This window comes from Hypanus sabinus, chromosome 19 (assembly GCF_030144855.1).
Source record: "Hypanus sabinus isolate sHypSab1 chromosome 19, sHypSab1.hap1, whole genome shotgun sequence".
NCBI classification, from domain to species: domain Eukaryota; kingdom Metazoa; phylum Chordata; class Chondrichthyes; order Myliobatiformes; family Dasyatidae; genus Hypanus; species Hypanus sabinus.
In genome coordinates, this window is record NC_082724.1 from 1,799,166 (window position 1) to 1,817,450 (window position 18,285).

General features: G+C 44.3%; 1 protein-coding gene across 6 annotated transcripts in view; it reads right to left on the reverse strand.

The window, feature by feature from the left end:
• usp19 (ubiquitin specific peptidase 19) overlaps positions 1–13,806 on the reverse strand; it is a 217,995-nt gene extending 204,189 nt beyond the window's left edge. For 2 of the 6 annotated variants that reach the window (XM_059943868.1, XM_059943871.1), the window contains exons 1-3: positions 13,475–13,805; positions 11,531–11,651; positions 3,343–3,636 (exon numbers count right to left, since the gene is read on the reverse strand). In XM_059943868.1, coding sequence (XP_059799851.1) covers positions 3,343–3,481 — 139 coding nt within the window. In that variant the 5' untranslated portion in view covers positions 3,482–3,636; positions 11,531–11,651; positions 13,475–13,805. Of the gene's footprint in view, positions 1–3,342; positions 3,637–11,530; positions 11,652–13,379 lie in introns of those variants that run through there. The other 4 variants (XM_059943872.1, XM_059943870.1, XM_059943869.1 and 1 more) reach the window with 4 other exon arrangements.
• Positions 13,807–18,285: the final 4,479 nt, after the last annotated feature.

Consider the following 18,285-nt stretch of genomic DNA (forward strand, 5'->3'; position numbering starts at 1 on the left):
AGACAACATACAAAAAATGCTGGAGGAACTCAGCAGTTCAGGCATCATTCCAAAAGAGCAGCAGAAATGGACTGTTTTACGCCCAATTGCCCTCATCAATTGTATTGCAACAATTTTACAACACGTCCTCCCACACCCAGCCCATGTACCAAGAGCTATTAGGGGGTGATATGCACCCAATTCCAGGCCTCCCTCAATCAACAGGGCCAAAGAAACTTTGTTCCAAACCTATTACCTGTCTTCTCACAAAGGGCAAATGCTTTTGAGCCAAGTTCAGACATAAAAATCAACAATTCTACACCCTATAAAAAGTAGAAAATTGCTGCAAGGAGTCTCCGGGTTGGAGATGTACTCATGCCCAGGAAATTGCAGGTTAGATGAGGATTTTCAGTTAGGGAACAGTGACAACAATTCCTCAACTTTCAGGCAAGCTATAGATGAAGATAGGGATCGTCCTTGTGGGAGAGTTTTAAATTGGAATAGGGCAAATTTTTGAGGGCATTAGACAGGATCTAAGAAGTGTTAATTGGGAACACCTTTTCTCTGGTAAGTCCACATCAGACACGTGGAGGGTGTTTAAAGATCAACTGCACAGAGTACAGGAAAGGTATGTCCCTATTATAAAGGATGGGAATAGAAAGATAAGAGAAGTTTGGATGTCCAGAGAGGTGATGAATTTACTCAAGTAGAAAAAGTAGCATGTAAAGCTTTAGAAGTTAAGATCATATGAAGCACATGATGAGTATAAAGAAGCCAGGCAAGAACTCAAGAACAGAATTAGGAAAACCAGGAGGGGCCAGGAAAAGTTCTTGGCAAGCAAGATTAAGGTGATCCCAAGGTATTCTATACATACATTAAGAGTAATTAACTAACTAGGGAGAGGGTGGGACTACTCAAGGATAAGGGTGGAGGGGGAGAACATTGCATGTTTGCAGAGAATGTGAGTGAGATACTTAATGGGTAATTTGCTACAGTATTTACAATGGAAATGGAAGATCAGGAGATCAGTGCTGAGTGTATAAATATGCTAAAGCATTTAGAGGTCAAGTAGGAGGAAGTGATAAATCCTTTAGACCTGATGGGATTTACCCCATGTTATTGAAGGAGGCAAGAGATGTGATTGCTGGGGACTTGACTAGTATCATTGTGTTCTCTCAAGCCATAGGTGAGGTCCCCGTGGACTAGCAAGTGGCTAATATTGTACCTCTACATAATAAGGGAACAAGGGCAAATCCTGGGAATTCTTGGCTGGTGTAGGGAAATGATGGAGAAAATTCTTAGGGTTAGGATAAGAGCATTTGGAAACCCATGGACTAATTAATGCTTTGTGCATGGCAGGTCATGCCTTACCAACCTGATGGAGTTTTTTGGGAAGGTAACGAGAGAGATTGATGAGAATATGTTAATAATTTTAGTAAGGCATCTGACAAAGTCCCTCATGGAAGGCTAATCTAGAAGATTAAAATGCATGGGCTGTGATGAATTGGCTGTTTGGATCCAGTACCGGCTTGTCCACAGAAGCCAGAAGGTGGTAGTCAAAGCAACTTATTCAAGCTGGTGGTCTGTAATTAGTGGAGTTCCATAGGGAGCTGTGCTGGGACCTCTGCTGTTTCTGACGTACACAAAATGACCTGGATGAAAATGTTGAGAGGTGAGTTAGTAAATTTGTAGATGATACCAACATTGATGGAGTTGTGGATCGTGTGGAAGGCTGGCAGAGTACAGCACAATATAGATCAGCTGCAGATATGGGCTGAGATACGACAGATGGAGTTTATCCCAGATAAATGTGAGGTGTTGCACCTCAGCAGAGCAAATGCAAGGAAACAGTACACTTAAGGGCAAAATTCTTAAGTGTTGCTGAGCAGAGAGATCTTGGGATTCAAGTTCATAGCTCCTTGAAAGTGGTTACACAGGTCAATAAGGCAGTTAAGGAGGTTTATGAAATGCTTGCTTTTATTAGTCAAGACACTGAGTTCAAAAGTCAGAAGGTTATGTTGCAACTTTATAAAACATAGTTAGGCCACATCTGGAGTATTATATACAGTTCTGGTTGCCCCACCCGAAGGTTGTTCATGCTTTGGAGAGGGTGCAGAAGAGGTTTACTGGGATGCTGCCTGGTTTAGAGGACATGCTATCACGAGAGGCTAGATAAACTTAGGTTGTTTTCTCTGAAGTGTCAGAGGCCAAAGGGAGATCTGATAGAGGTTTAACAAGATTATGAGGCATAGAGTGGACAGAGAGGATATGTTTCCCAGGGTTGAAATATCTAATACCAGAGGGCATGCATTGAAGCTGAGAGGAAGTAGGTTCAGTGGGGACATGAGAAGCAAGTTTTTTTACTGAGAGAGTCCCAGATGCCTGGAATGGACTGCCCAGTATGGTGGTAGAAACAAATACATCAGAGGCTATTAAGAAAAGTTTGGATAGGCACATGGATGTAAGAAAGATGGAGGGATAAGGACATGGTGCAGGTAGGAGGAATTAGTGTTTGGGTGTTTTTGATTTGGTTCCTAGCTGGTTTGGTACAACATTGTGGGCCGGATGGCCTGTTCTTGTGTTGTACTATACTATTCTATGCCAAAAATAGCAAATCAAAAAAACTAACCAAAAACCTATAGCCAAATTCACACCAAGCTATAATGTAAGACTAAAATCCTGATGAATAGTCTTGGCCCAAAACGTTGTTTATTCTTTTCCAGAGATGCTGCCTAACCTGCTGTATTCCTCCAGTATTTCTATGTGTATCAGTTCCCAAATTTCATCAATTTCAAATGTCTTCTTGGCCTTGCTGCCGTCTGTGCTCTTTCAGCTCTGTTCTCTTGTAGAACTTATTTACTTTTCCTGATCTCTGGTGGCCCTACCTTCATCTCACAAGGCCCTTAACTGCCCCACTTCTTCCTCTGTGAAAGCACTCATCAAAATGTACATGTTAACACCCGTCTTTTGTAATCTGACTTAATATCTTTACTTTCAGCCTCGTGTAAACGTTGTTTGTTCTGTGAAACACTTTGTGATGGCACTCCTTACAAACAGGATCTGTAGCTGCAGGGTGATCGATGTAATGCACATGAGTGTGGTGCGGAGAGTTGTAGGCTCTCGCTAATGGGCCATGCTTCCTACAACCTGTCAAGAATTATTGGGGGGTGGGGAAGGAGGAGGCGGAAGGCAGGAAAATGGGGTTGAGAGGGATAATAAATCACACCCATGATGGAATGGCAGAGACGACTAAATGAGCTGCATGGCCTAGCTCTACTCCTGTATCTTATGGTCTTACACTACAGTGACAGCATGCTGTGTTGAAGGATATTCAGTCCATCACCACAAGTGCAAGGGTCGTACCTTTCTTTGGTTCACTGTCAGTGGTAATTTTCCCATCTTTGTTCTCCTGATTGACTTTGTCCTTCAGCTTCTTCTTGTTTGCGGCCTCCTCCCGATTCCGTCCCAGTCTCCTCCTGCCATTCTCGGCTGTACTGGCCATTTTCAGCCACTTGGCTGACAGAGGAGCACTGCTTGCGTCACTGATGGGATCTGGCTCAGGGTTTCGTCGTTTCTTTCCTGGCCCAGCTATTTTGGCGGCTCTGGATGGATGAGCTCTCAGACAAAGAAAGACCGGCCAGAACGCCCAGGGTTAGGCTGCAACAGAAGGCAAAAGGCACATTATTCATAGTTGCCAATTCAGGGAAGGGACCTTCCAGCAATTAGTACCTAAAATAATAGAACTGCAATAATTTGTAACACCGAGTATTTTTTAGCATCATGTTCATCTCCTCAGGCAACCAGTACTGCTGAAATATTTAGCTTATCCAAGCTCAATCAGCACCACTTGACTTGGCAGTGGATTCATGATCCACAAGTTTTGACAGGCACTTTCAGAGCAGTGCCAAGGGAGCACTTGGGCTAAAATGTTAAACCAAGCCCCTCGTTCTTCACTGAGGTGCACACACAGTCACACAACAATACTGCAGAGTTTCCCTTGTGTACTGCTCCATCTTTCAACTGACAGTACACAAAAATAAATCTTCTCATTATCACGGAAGTAAGGCAAAACAGCAGTGAGATCATGGACCGTATCTGGATTACAGAGGATGTGCTTGCTGTCTTGAGGCAACTTAGCAGGGATAAATTCCCTTAGACCTGACAAAATGCCCCCTTGGACCTTATGGAAGGCTAGTGTAGAACTTGCAGCAGCCGCGGCAGGGGCATTTAAAACATCCTGAGTTGCCATCAGATTGATGCATAGCTAATGTTGTTCTATTGTTTAAGAAAGGCTCTAAGAATAAACCAGGAAATTATAGTCCATTGAGCCCAATGTCAGTAATGGGTAAACTATTGGAAGGTATACTGAAGAACCAGATATATATTTGGATAGACAGAAACTGATGAGGAAGTCAACTGGCTACATGTGCGGTATGTTGTGTCCTAAGAGTTTTTGGAGGAAGTTACCTGGAAAATTTATAAAGGAAAGGTAGTGGATGTTATCTTGTGGACTTTTGCTAGACCTTTGACAAGGTCCCACACAGGAAATTGATCAAGAAGGTTCAGTGTCTTGGCATTCAGATGAGGTACTGAATTGGATTAGACACTGGCTTCGTGGAAAAAGCCAGAGTAGATGATTGTCTCTCTGACTAGAGACTAATGGAGTGCTGCAGGGATCAGTGCTGGGTCTGTTGTTGTTCGTCAACTATATCAATAATCTGGATGGCACTGCAGATAACATCCAACATTGGGAATGCAGTGGACAGTGAGGAAGGCTATCATGGTTTGTAGCAGAATCTGGACCAGCTGTAAAAATGGGCAGAAAAATGGCAAAATACACAAAATGCTGGAGGAACACAGTAGGCTAGGCAGCAGCTATGGAAAAATGCAGTTGATATTTCAGGTCGAAACGTTTCGGCAGGACTCAGAAAAATGGCATATGGAATTTAATGTAAACAAGTGTGAGGCGTTAAACTTCGGTAGGATCAACCAGGGTAGGTTTTACACAGTGAACAACAGGGGACCAGAGAGTGTGATAAAACAAAGGGTACTGGGAATACAGGTCCATAATTCATTGAAAGTGGCACCACAGGTAGATAGAGTCGTGAAGAGAGCTTTTGATACCTTGGCCTTTATAAATCAAAATATTGAGCACAGGAATTAGGAATTACATTTAAGTGTAGAAGACACTGGCGAGGTAAAATTTGGAGTATGCAGTTCTGGTCACCTGTTAACAATAAAATTGAAAGAGTGCAGAAAAAAAATTACAAGGATATTGCCAGGACTTGAGAACCTGAGTAATAGGAAAATATTTAATAATAATAAAATTAAATATTTTATTGATCCCAAGCCAGAAATTATTTTGTAACAGCAACATTTGAAGACACACTTAATAATAAAAAATATAATATTAACTAATAATAAAGTACAGAATAATAATTTACCAATGTGCAATAAAAAAGTATGAAATAATAAAACAGAGACTATTGTACTATGATATGTGTTCTCCTGTCACAGAGATGAATTGCTGTATATAGGTTCAATAGGTTGGGACATGATTCCCTAGACTAGAGTGTAGGAGAATGAGGGGAGATTTAATAGAGTTATACAAAATTATTAGGGGTACAGATAAAGTAAATGCAAGCAGGCTTTTTCCTGAGGTTGGGTGAGACCAGAACTAGAGGTCATAGGTTATGGGTGAAAGCTGAAATGTTTTAAGGGGAACCTGAGTGGGAAGCTTTTTTACTCAAAGTTTGGAGAGAGTGTGGAATGAACAACCAGCAGAGGTAGGAGATAGGGGTTTCATTTCAACACTTAAGAGAACTTTAGATGAGTACGTAGGATGGTACGGAGGAATATTGACTGGGTGTAGGTCAATAGGACTAGGCACAAACTAGATGGGTCCAAAGGCCTGCTTCTGTGTTAGAACTCTCTATGTTGAAATAGTGCTCTGGAAAGTTCCAAAATTGTTAAAACCCCATTCAAAACTAAACAACATACAACTTGAAAAACTTCCATCTGTGATAGTTTGAGGCAAGAATCAGAAAACACATTAGAAGGGAATGGCCTTCTGAGATTGTACAAAGTGACACCCTGTATTCACACCAATGCTTAATATTGCAGACGAGTGTGTATGAAGTGTCACCCCGCCACATTCACACCAGTGTTTACTATTTCACACGAGGGCGTACAAAGTGACGCCCTGCATTCAGACCAATGTTTACTATCCCAAATGGAAAGACAACACGTACAAACAAGCTGGATGAACTCAGCAGGTCAGGCAGCACCCGTTGAAATGAGTAGTCAATGTTTCAGGTCGAGACCCTTCGTCAGGACTGAAGAAGGAGGGGGGCAAGGGCCCTATAAAGGTGGTGGGGGGAGGGTGGAAGGTGCCAGGTGAAAAACCAATCAGAGGAAATATCAAGGATTGGGGGAGGGGAGAACCAGGACCCTATACCTCCTCTCTTACCACCATTCAGGGCCCCAAACAGTCCTCCCAGGTGAGGCAACACTTCACTTGTGAGTCTGTTGGGGTGATCTATTGCATCTGGTGCTCCTGGTGCGACCTCCTCTACATCGGCGAGACCCGACGCAGATTGGGGGACCACTTCGTCGAGCACCTCCGCTCCGTCCGCAACAACAGACAGGATCTCCCAGTTGCCACCAACTTCAACTCTGCTTCACATTCCCATTCAGATATGTCCATACATGGCCTCCTCTACTGCCATGATGAGACCAAACTCAGGTTGGAGGAGCAACACCTCATATACCATCTGGGTAGTCTCTAGCCCCTTGGTATGAACATCAAATTCTCCAACTTCCGGTAATCCCCTCCCTCTCCCTTCCCCCATCCCACTTTCACTCTGCCTCCTCTTCCAGCTGCCTCTCACCTCTCTCATGATTCTGCCTTCTTCTACTACCCATAGTGCTTTCCCCTTACATTCCTTCTTCACCTCTCCTGCTTATCCCCTCCCTGCTTCCCCTCCCCCACCCCTTGATCTTTCCTCTGATTGGTTTTTCACCTGGCACCTTCCACCCTCCCCCCACCTTCTTTATAGGGCCCCTGCCCCCTCCTTCTTCAGTCCTGATGAAGGGTCTCGGCCCGATACATTGACTACTCATTTCAACAGATGCTGCCCGACCTGCTGAGTTCATCCAGCTTGTTTGTACGTGTTGATTTGACCACAGCATCTGCAGTGTACTTTGTGTTTACCAAATGGAAAGTGTTCCATGTTCCAGCAAATACATAGTTGAACCTCAGCTTAACTTCACAAACTGCATATCATTTGCTTAAACTATGCCAAATGTACCTGACAGGTACTCTGATAATAAAATAATTCAGGCTTATTTGCAAATACAATCAACTAAGCCTTGGACAGAGTAAATAAGAAAACTATTTCTGAAATCAAACTCTACTTACAATCATTCTGTGACCATTGTAAAACAACTTCAACATCTAGTAAACAGGTCATTCATTTAGTCATTAAATCTGTTAGGGTTATTGTTCTATGAATTTATTGAGAATGCCCACAAGAAAATGAATTTCAGGGTTGTATATGGCAACATATGTACTTTAATAATAAAATTTACTTTGAACTTTGAAATTATCTCTTCTCGTCGGCATTTTTAAAGACTGTAAAATCCTCTACAGCACTTGAATGTGAGGAGATATTTTCAAGCTAAACAGATGGAGCACAGCAGCGACAGTAAACAATCTCCAACTTGGCCTCTGGGTACTTTAACAAAGCAGACCTTATCATTCATCCCAAACTCAATGGCTTCAAAAGACAGTTTGCATGCAATTTACAAACAGTGATAAAAGTATAGAAATATTACAAGGCAGATTTTGTCAAAACCAGCTGGGACAGAACATATGACAGCAGTGCAGTAGTGGTGGAAAAATAACCCAATATGGTTCAAAAACAAAACATGTCATCAACCTCCAATTTGATGCAAACATCTTCCCCAGGTGATGCACTTGATTCTCAAGTGTGTGAGCACATACAGCACCACTCTAAAAAGTAACTACCCAGTTCATTGCCTCTATGATACAGCGTACAATGTTTTCTAAAAAGACAAGAGTGAACAAGGAAAAAAGCAGCCTGCATTTGCTTAAATCCTCTCCAAATTTCATGCTGTGATGTTTTAGTCAGCATGAGGTGGCAAAATGAGATGCATGCTATGGTGGAGAATGATTAGAATGGCTTGAATTGTGGCATCCAGTAAAATGTGTCATTCTGCGCCAGCAACCAACAGAGTCCGTGGATGTGCTAGGGGCTGCCCTCTCAAGTGTCTCCACACTTTCATCACCAACGCAGCATGCTCACAACACACTAACCATAACCTATACATTTTTGGAATGTGGGAGGAAGAGCATGTGGAGGAAACCCATGCAGTTACAGGTAGAAAGTACAAACTCTTTACAGCAGTGTAAATTGATCTGCGATCGCTGGTGCAGTAAAGCGTTATACTAACCACTATGCTACCACGCTGCGCCATCCATTTAATCATAAATGTCACAACATGGTGATAGAATCCTTGCACAAATAAACCAACCAATTTTATTAATAGTGTTTTCCACTTGTTAAAGCACCTGCAGATTAATGCAAGTAAAAATTAAATTAAAAAAGAAAATAATTTTAAATTCAGGAGTATTTATAATAACTTCATTATAAAGAAGTTATTCTAAGCTATAAAGTTTAACTGACTGCTTTAGGCTGGTTCTTGAACATTGTTATTGTCAGGGGAGGTAATGGGGACAAGCTCCCACTACCAACTAAATGCTCCCAATAGTGTAAATCCCAAGTAGCCTCTGACAGCCAAGTCCAGCTCCTGGCCTTCAGGTGTGAAATAGCTACTAAGTCCAGCAGAACTATTTCTACTGACAGGAGAAGGGATTGCTGGTGCCTCAAAACCAGTTACTCCAGGCCAATGGGGTTTGTTAAACATGGAAGGCAGCTCATCTAGAAGAAAAACTATGACCACAAACCTCTGCCACTTTGCAGTTAATCCACTCACAGGTAAAGCTTCAGGAGTAAACCCAGAGCAAAGATCTGGAGGAGTCCCTTAGGCAGTCCTACATTGAGTTCAATGCTGACTGGTTACTCCTGCGACATCACTGATGCCAAACTGTATGGTTCTCTGTATTCCTTTGGATTCATCAGAGGGAAAAACCTGCTACATGGACAACAGTTTGCTCTCCATATGCAGACACAGCAAAGAGTTAAATTGTACCACAGAGGCAAAATTCAAAGAGGGCGAAGAATGCAGGCCTGAAGGTGCTGTATTTAAAGGCGTGTAGCATACAAAATAAGGTGGACGAAATTATGGTGCAATTAGAGATTAGTCGGTATGACATTGTGGGCATCACTGAGTCATAGCTCAAAGAAGGCCATAGTTGGGAGCTTAACATCAAAGGATATAAAAACGGCAAAGGTGGTGGTCTGTATCAAAGCAGCAGGAAGGCAAAGGTGGTGGTGTGGCTCTGTTGGTAAGAGATGGAATTACATCTTTAGAAAAGGTGACATCAGGTCAAAGAATATTGAATCTTTATGGGTGCAGTTAAGAAACTGCAAGTGTAAAAAAATCCATTATAGAAATCATATATAGGCTTCCAAATAGTAGTCAAGATGTGGGATTGATAAGGTTTATAAGATTATGAGAGGCACAGATGCAAGTAGATAGTCAGCATCTTCTTCCTCTGCATTGAAATATCCAATTCTGCATTTGGGTGAGGGGTGGGGTAGGAGTATGAAATGCATGGATTTCCTCCGGGTGCTCCACTTTCCTCCCACATTCCACAGTAGTACAAATTAGGGCAAGTAAGTTGTGGGCATGCTATGTTGGTGCCAGAAACATTACATATTTACCTCAGGACATCTTATGTTTGTTGTTGATGCAAACGATGCCCTTGACTATATGTTTCAATGTACATGTGACAAATAGTGCTAATCTTTCAGGGGTTTAAGAGACTAACATACATAATTATGTGGAGAAAGCAGGGATACACATCATGTGCAGGCTGAACTAGTTCAACAGGGCATCCTGGTCAAAGGGCTTGTTCCTGTGCTGTACTCTCTGTGTGGGTGGAGAAGGGAAAAGTGGAAGTAAAGGACTAAAGAGAAATGAGAGGCGAATGCACAGAGGTGAATGGGGGTGTACACAAGCAGAAGCTACAAATGAGCTCAACTTCAGAGGTCAAAAGGTACAAGGCTGAGCAAAGACAGTCCAGTGAGTGGGTGGCAATTTTAGCAAAGTAGATAGTTATGACTTACAGTGAAAAGCTTATGTGAAACTAAACTGCCAACTTCACTGTCAAATTGAGCAGCAGAGCCATGCAGAGGGAAAGAAAAATCACCAACTTGAACCCAAATGTAAAGAGCAGAGAGGTGAGCTTGCTGTAAGGTCTGTAAAACCCTTTAAAAACTGAACAAGCTTATGATAATATTTACATAGAACATAGAAAACCTACAGTACAATACAGGCCCTTTGGCCCACCATGCTGTGCTGAACACGTACTTACTTCAGAAATTACCTAGGGTTACCCATAGCCCTCTATTTTTCTAAGCTGCATGTATCTATCCAGGAGTCTCTGAAAACAGTGGTCTCCACCCACTGGGCCACAAAGCATGTGCTACTGGGCCACGAGGAAACGATATGATTTGGCAGTACGAAGCGGGGACCACTGTCTTAAAAGACCCTATTGTTTCCGCCTCCACCATCGTTGCCGGCAGCCCATTCCACACACTCACCACTCTCAGTGTAAAAAAACTTTCCCGACATCTTCTCTGTACCTACTTCTAAGCACTTTAAAACCGTGACCTCTTGTGTTAGCCATTTCAGCCCTGGGAAAAGCCTCTGACTATCCACACGATTAATGCCTCTCATCATCTTATACACCTCCATCAGTTCACCTCTCATCCTCTGTCACTCCAAGGAGAAAAGGCCAAGTTCACTCAACCTGTTCTTATAAGGCATGTTCCCCAATCCAGGCAACATCCTTGTAAATCTCCTCTGCACCCTTTATATGGCTTCCACATCCTTCCTGTAGTGAGAAGACCACAGCCGAACACAGTACTCCAAGTGGGATATTACCTCTCGGCTCTTGAACTCAATAATATTTATCAGTTAAACGTGCCTCTATTAAAAGAGTTGCTGCATAACAAAAATGGGACTACATCCAGCTTTAGCAGTCATACCAATAGCAAGCGTCTGTGCAACCTATTCCAAATTTGTGAATCAAACTGTAGTAAATGCAATGCACAAGCTCTTTGGAGGCTGTCAAGTTCTGAAATGTTACAGTTCTACAATAGTAACTAAACTTCACGTCCTTTACTAACTGCAAAAAACACTTCCGGACGCAGAAGTTGCTTGTTATTTCTGTATCAATGGAACAGTGCACTACAGGATTCACCCCCATGCTTGTTCAGGACCAGGTGAAGACCAAGAAAGCAGCATTGTAAGAACCCAGAAGAACAAGTATGTGGATTAGCGTGTGGATCTCTCAACCAACTCACTCAGAATTACTCTGGATTGATGCACCAACACTCACCTCAGATAAAAATTTAACGGACCCGTTTCCAAACGTGTGTGCTATTTACAAAGCAGATGAGCACAGTAACACATCAGAACATTAACATCTACAGGACACAGAATTTAAATGCTTCCACGACCTGACAAAACAAAAAGAAAACATACAATAAAGGGCTTTTGCTTTCTGAAAAGGACATTGGGATGCGAGTGGAGGGACAAGTGTCAGTGGGAAAATGCACTCATAAATTGGACTCCATAACAAAAGGACATGTTTATCAACATATAAATACCAACATTCTGTTCACAAGGTTACACAAGCAGTGTTTGGGGAGGTAAACCCACTGTGACTCAGTGTGCCTGTGTCAATTCAACTTCTGATGCAGTGTATCCGTGTAAACCTCTCAAAACCCGCCTCCACCCAACCCTGTACCCACATAAACTGCTCCCCAACCAAACCTATCCCTCTGACTTCACACACCCACATCAAACAGCTTACACAATTTGTCCGTGTCAACCCTCTTCCACGTAATTGCATTCCATGGACTCGACAACCCACATAACTAGAACATTCAAATAGACCACAGGAACAGACCATGTGGGTCAGTGTCTGCACCAATACCATAATGCTACCAGTCTACACACCATCGGACCTGCATAATCATGAGCCCATCTCAAATACCAGAAAAATATCTGTTTACACCATCTCTCCAGCCACCCACCACCCTTTAAGAAAAATTCTTGCCTTGCACATCTCCCTTAAATTTTTCTCCTTGCAAGTTAAATGCATGCCCTCTAGTACAAGACCTCTCCACCCTGGGAAAAAGAATTTGACAGAGTACCTATCTATGACCCTCACAATTTAATAAACATAATATCTCCCCTCAGCCTCTGACTCTCCCAAGAAAACAACTTCGTCCAACCTTGGCCGAATAATGTGGACGTTTGGATTCAGAATTGGCTTGCCCATAGAAGATCGAGGGTCGTGGTCAACGGCACCTATTCTGGCTGGAGCTCTGTGACAAGTGATGTTCCACAGGGGATCTATACTGGGACCTCTGCTGTTTGTCATACATGAATGATATCAACAAAATCACAAGTGGAAAGGTCAGTAAATTTGCAGATGATACAAGGATTAGAGGTGTTGCAGATAGTACAGAAGACTGGCAAAGAATACAGAGGAATACAGATCGCTTGAAGATATGGGCAGAGAAATGGCAGATACAAAGAAATACTCTTTGGGAAATCAAATATAACGACTGTACATTGTTAACAGCAAGACCCAGTGGTGATATGCAAAGATGATCGAGGGGTCCAAGTCCATAGCTCCCTGAAAATGGCTACACAGGCAGATAAGGCAAGAAAGAAGGCATATAACATGCTTGCCTTTATTAATCAAGGAAATAAGTTCAAGAGTGAGGAAGTTATGTTGCAGCTTTATAAAATGTTAATTAGGCCACATTTGGAACATACAGTTCTGGTTGCCCCATTACTGAAAGGATGTCGAGGCTTTGGGAGAGGGTGCAGAAGAGGCTTACCAGGATGCTATCGGGATTAGAGAGGATGGACAGACTTAGGTAGTTTTCTCTGGAGGCTGAGGGGAGATTGGATGTTTATATTATGAACCTTTCATAAGATTAAACCTCCTCCACACCCTGGTGTACGTCCCACACTGACCCAGTCACACCCAGCCTGGAGTGAGTCCCACACTAACCCAGTCCCCCCAATCGCACCCCGGTGTGTGTGTCCCCAATCACCATTCCATTTTGTGTGTCCTACACTGACCCAAACCCCCACTACCACCCCGGTGTGTGTGTCCCACACTGACCCGAATCCCCATCCCCATTCTGGTGTGTGTGTCCCACACTGACCCGTCCGCCCGTCTCCAGTTGTGTGTCAGCATTAACCGTCCCCCAGCACCGTGTGCACTCCGCTTCTTTCCCGGAGCAGGGGCCTCGACTCCTACCTCCAGCCGCGAGCTTCGCCGGCTCTCGGGCTACCGCCCGACTCCAGACCGCTCACATAACCGACACTTCAGCGCCCGCAGTATCTCAACGCCGCGGCCTCCCGCTTCCTCAGACGGAGGGCCTGGGTTTCCCTGCGCTGGGCCGAGGCCGGCCGGCGCCGTGGCCTCTAGGCGGATCCGGATCCACACTCGAGGCCCCGGAGTCAGATGGGAGAGGCGGAGAGAGTGAACGGGGGACACGGGGTCGCGATTGTCCTGTTCGGGGCCTCAAGTGGACGCGGAGCGACGGACAAACCCAAACTTCCGCCGTTGGGTTACGTCACCGGCCGGAGGACGCTGCGCGAGCCGGCCCGTGCCCACGTGATCGCGTCGTCCCACGTGACACACAGGCGCTGCTGACCGCCCCTGCCAGGTAACGCGCAGGCGCAGCCGGACAAGGATTCCCGCCTGTTGACGAGCATGGGGTGCGGCCGACAGACACGTGTAGGTGTGGCCTGGATCCTGGGGCCTGGGCGGTGAGGGAGGTACCTGTCCTGGAAACTGGTTCTCCATCACTATGTATTTATTATGTTTCTTATTGTAACACACGGTGACCACAAAACAACATATTTCGCCATTGTGCCGGTGATAATTAGCCATGATCTTATTGAATGGCAGAACAGGCTCGACAGGCTGGAGGGCACAGGTTTAAGGTTCTGGGGAGTAGGTACAGAGATGTCAGGGTCAGTTTTTTTACACAGAGTGGTGAGTGTATGGAATGAGCTGTCGCCGAAGGTGGTGTAGATGGATACGATAGGGTCTTTTAAGAGACTCCTGGATAGGTACATGGAGCTTAGCAAAATAGAGGGCTATGGGTAACCCTAGGTAAAGTTAAGTACATGTTCGGCACAGCTTTGTGGGCCGAAGGGCCTGTATTGTGCTGTAGGTTTTCTATGTTTCTATAATAATCCTGATTCTGATCCATCTCTCTCAATTCAAATGTAACACCCTGGTTAAGATTTTACTGATAGTGCTGTAGGGTATTTCTTTTTAGAAACAAGAAAATCTGCAGATGCTGCAAAACACACTAAACACTGGAGGAACTAAGCAGACCAGGCAGCAACTATGGAAAAAGTACAGTAGACATTTTGGGCCAAGACCTTTCAGCAGGACTGGAGAAAATAAAAAGATGTGGAGTGGATTTCTATTTCTTTTTTAATAGTTTTCTGTAGAAGCAGCATATTCTGCTGGTAGAGTTTGGAGATAAGCAGTTGTGATGTTCAGCTTAGGATTGTCGGTTCAGCCAATCAGGATGGTGGAATTAGGAGAAGGTTCTAGAGAAAGCTGGATGGAGAAGTTTTGTGACAAGGTCCTTTTTCAGAAGATGGAGAGAGAAGCATATTTGACTTTTAATTTTAATGGCTCTTTTAATTTTTTAAATTTTTCTTCTTAAACAACTTTTTGATTAAGTGACATTCATATACATATCTTTTTTATAATTTTGTATACTGTTATGAAGGATGAACAACTCTGATGGGCAGAAGGGTGCAGAGTGGCCCATGCCCCTCCCCTTTTTTTGGAGAATCACAAATCGCTACTATTTCAATGCTGTTAACAAGGAAGTAAGAGAGACTAAAGAAAATCTGCCAGGGCAGTTGTTATTGATAACAGCTCATGAAAGAGAATGAGAGAGAGACACAGCTCAGGTGGAACGGCTCCTATTAACAAAAGAGGAGCGGAACCATTGATTACTGCTATTGTCTTTTGGAGAAGGATTGTTTACTTGGTACTGTTCTATTCATTGAAACCCCTCAGGGGGCAACCAGAGTGGGCTGGTTTGATGGGTTACATCATCCCAACCTGATTGACACCTGAGGCCCCGTGAGTGGGGATAAAAATTAGGTCTGGGGTAACACCCCTCAGACGCACCAGGAGAAACGCTAGTGAGCAGCAGAAACCCAGGAGACAGTGTGGGACATCGGAGACCGAACGAAGGGTCGGTAAATTTTAACTTACAGTGTTTTGTAGCGAGACCGGTGGGGGCTTGTGTGTGTGTCCACCCTTGCCTGGGTGACGAGTCCACCATGGAAGAACGGTCTAGCTAAAGGACGGAGGGGTCACACTTGAATGGCCACAACAACGACACATCGACGGATCGAAATCATAAAGGAAGGTTGGGAAAGACCATAGCCGTTACTGTTTGCGCGCTCTTTTTCTCTCGTCTCTCTCTCTCTCTCTCCAACAATTGCAACACATTGACCGACAACTACCGCAGCCTGCATGAACTGAACTGAACTTTATATTTCCATCTGACAATTCATTATCCCCTAAACAACGATAGAGCTTGTTTTATTATTGATTAATAATCAATAATACCCGCACTTTTAGGTTTAGAATTGCTAATGTATATTATCTGTATATTTGCATTGATATTGTTTTGTATATTTTTACAAATAAATACTGTTGAAAATAGCATCACTAGACTCCAACGGACACTTCTATCTTTGCTGGTAAGACACCCAGTTACGGGGTACGTAACAAAATAGTGCATGACCTGTTATTTTTTGCTGATGGGTAATTGCTAGTGGGCAGCACTTACACAGTATTTGCTCAGATTGAGGTGCTGGTCATTGAAATGTCCCAGCTGTCCCGGTCTGGTGGGACCCTATCGACAGTAAATGTACGGAGTTCGAGAAAGGTGATTGTCTCACCACTGAGTCCATTAGCTTGTTAGAGAGTGGCTAACCACTTGTATTTCTAGTGATGCCCAGTAAAAAGGAGTTTCATTGTGGGGGCTTTCAACCACAATCTGATTCGTTAATGTTGTGTGTTTGCTGTAAGAATTGAATAAGTAGTTTGTGTGTTTATACTAGTGTCCGGGAAAGTGATTATGGATGCTGCTGAGATTACATTTTGGTGCGATTCAAAGAGATTAGCCACAACTAATGCTTGTGTTCTGAGCAGGGTGGATATCCGCAGCCTGGATGAATTGTTGATTAGAGGTTTAAATACCGTTGAAGTATTAAGGGAAGTTACCTTTGTTGAATGGCGTTTTCAAGTCAAGTCAAGTCAAGTCAACTTTTATTGTCATTTCGACCATAACTGCTGGTACAGTGCGTAGTAAAAATGAGACAATGTTTTACAGGACCATGGTGTTACATGACACAGTGCAAAAAACTAGACTGAACTACGTAATAAAAAAAAACACAGAGAAAGCTATACTCGACTACAGACCTACACTGGACTGCATAAAGTGCACAAAAACAGTGCAGGCATTACAATAAATAATAAACAGGACAGTAGGGCAAGGTGTCAGTCCAGGCTTCGGGTATTGAGGAGTCTGATAGCTTAGGGGAAGAAACTTATATAGTCTGGTCGTGAGAGCCTGAATGCTTTAGAGCCTTTTCCCAGACGGCAGGAGGGAGAAGAGATTGTATGAGGGGTGCATGGGGTCCTTCATAATGCTGTTTCCTTTGCAGATGCAGCGTGTAGTGTAAATGTCCGTGATGGCAGGAAGAGAGACCCCGATGATCTCAGCTGACCTCACTATCCGCTGCAGGGTCTTGCGATCAGAGATGGTACAATTTCCGAACCAGGCAGTGATGCAGTTGCTCAGGACGCTCTCAATACAACCCCTGTAGAATGTGATGAGGATGGGGGGTGGGAGATGGACTTTCCTCAGCCTTTGCAAAAAGTAGAGATGCTGCTGGGCTTTCTTTACTATGGAGCTGGTGTTGAGGGACCAGGTGAGATTCTCCGTTAGGTGAACACCAAGAAATTTAGTGCTCTTTACGATCTCTACCGAGGAGCCGTCGATGTTCAGCGGGGAGTTGTTGCTCCGTGCCCTCCTGAATTCAACAACCATCTCTTTTGTTTGTTCACATTAAGAGACAGGTTGTTGGCTCTGCACCAGTCCGTTAGCCGCTGCGTCTCCTCTCTGTAAGCTGACTCGTCGTTCTTGCTGATGAGACCCACCACGGTGGTGTCATCGGCGAACTTGATGATGTGGTTCGAGCTGTGTGTTGCAGCACAGTCGTGGGTCAGCAGAGTGAACAGTAGTGGACTGAGCACACAGCCCTGGGGAGCCCCCGTGCTCAGTGTAATGGTGTTGGAGATGCTGCTCCCGATCCGGACTGACTGAGATCACCCAGTCAGGAAGTCTAAAATCCAGTTGCAGAGGGAGGTGTTCGGGCCCAATAGGCTCAGCTTTCCAATCAGTTTCTGAGGGATGATTGTGTTGAATGCAGAACTGAAGTCTATGAACAGCATTCGAATGTATATGTCTTTTTCGTCCAGGTGGGTTAGGGCCAGTTGGAGGCTGATGGCAATGGCGTCATCTATTGAGCGGTTGGGACGGTACGCAAACTGCAGGGGATCCAGTGAGGGGGGCAGCAGGGTCTTGATATGCCTCATGACGAGCCTCTCGAAACACTTCATGATGATGGATGTAAGTGCAACGGGACGGTAGTCATTTAGGCAGAACACTGAAGACTTCTTCGGCAAGGGGACGATGATGGTGGCCTTGAAGCACGTTGGAATGGTGGCGCTGCTCAGGGAGATGTTGAAGATGTCAGTGAGAACATCTTCTAGCTGGTCTGCACATCCTCTGAGCACTCTACCAGAGATGTTGTCTGGTCCAGCAGCCTTCTGTGGGTTGACCCTGCACAGGGTTCTTCTCACGTCGGCCACGGAGAGACACAGCACCTGGTCATTTGCAGGAAGGGTGGACTTCCTCGCCGCCACGTCATTTTCCGCCTCAAACTGGGTGTAGAAGTTATTCAGTGCCTCTGGGAGGGGGGCATAACCTGCACAGTCAGGTGATGTTGTCTTGT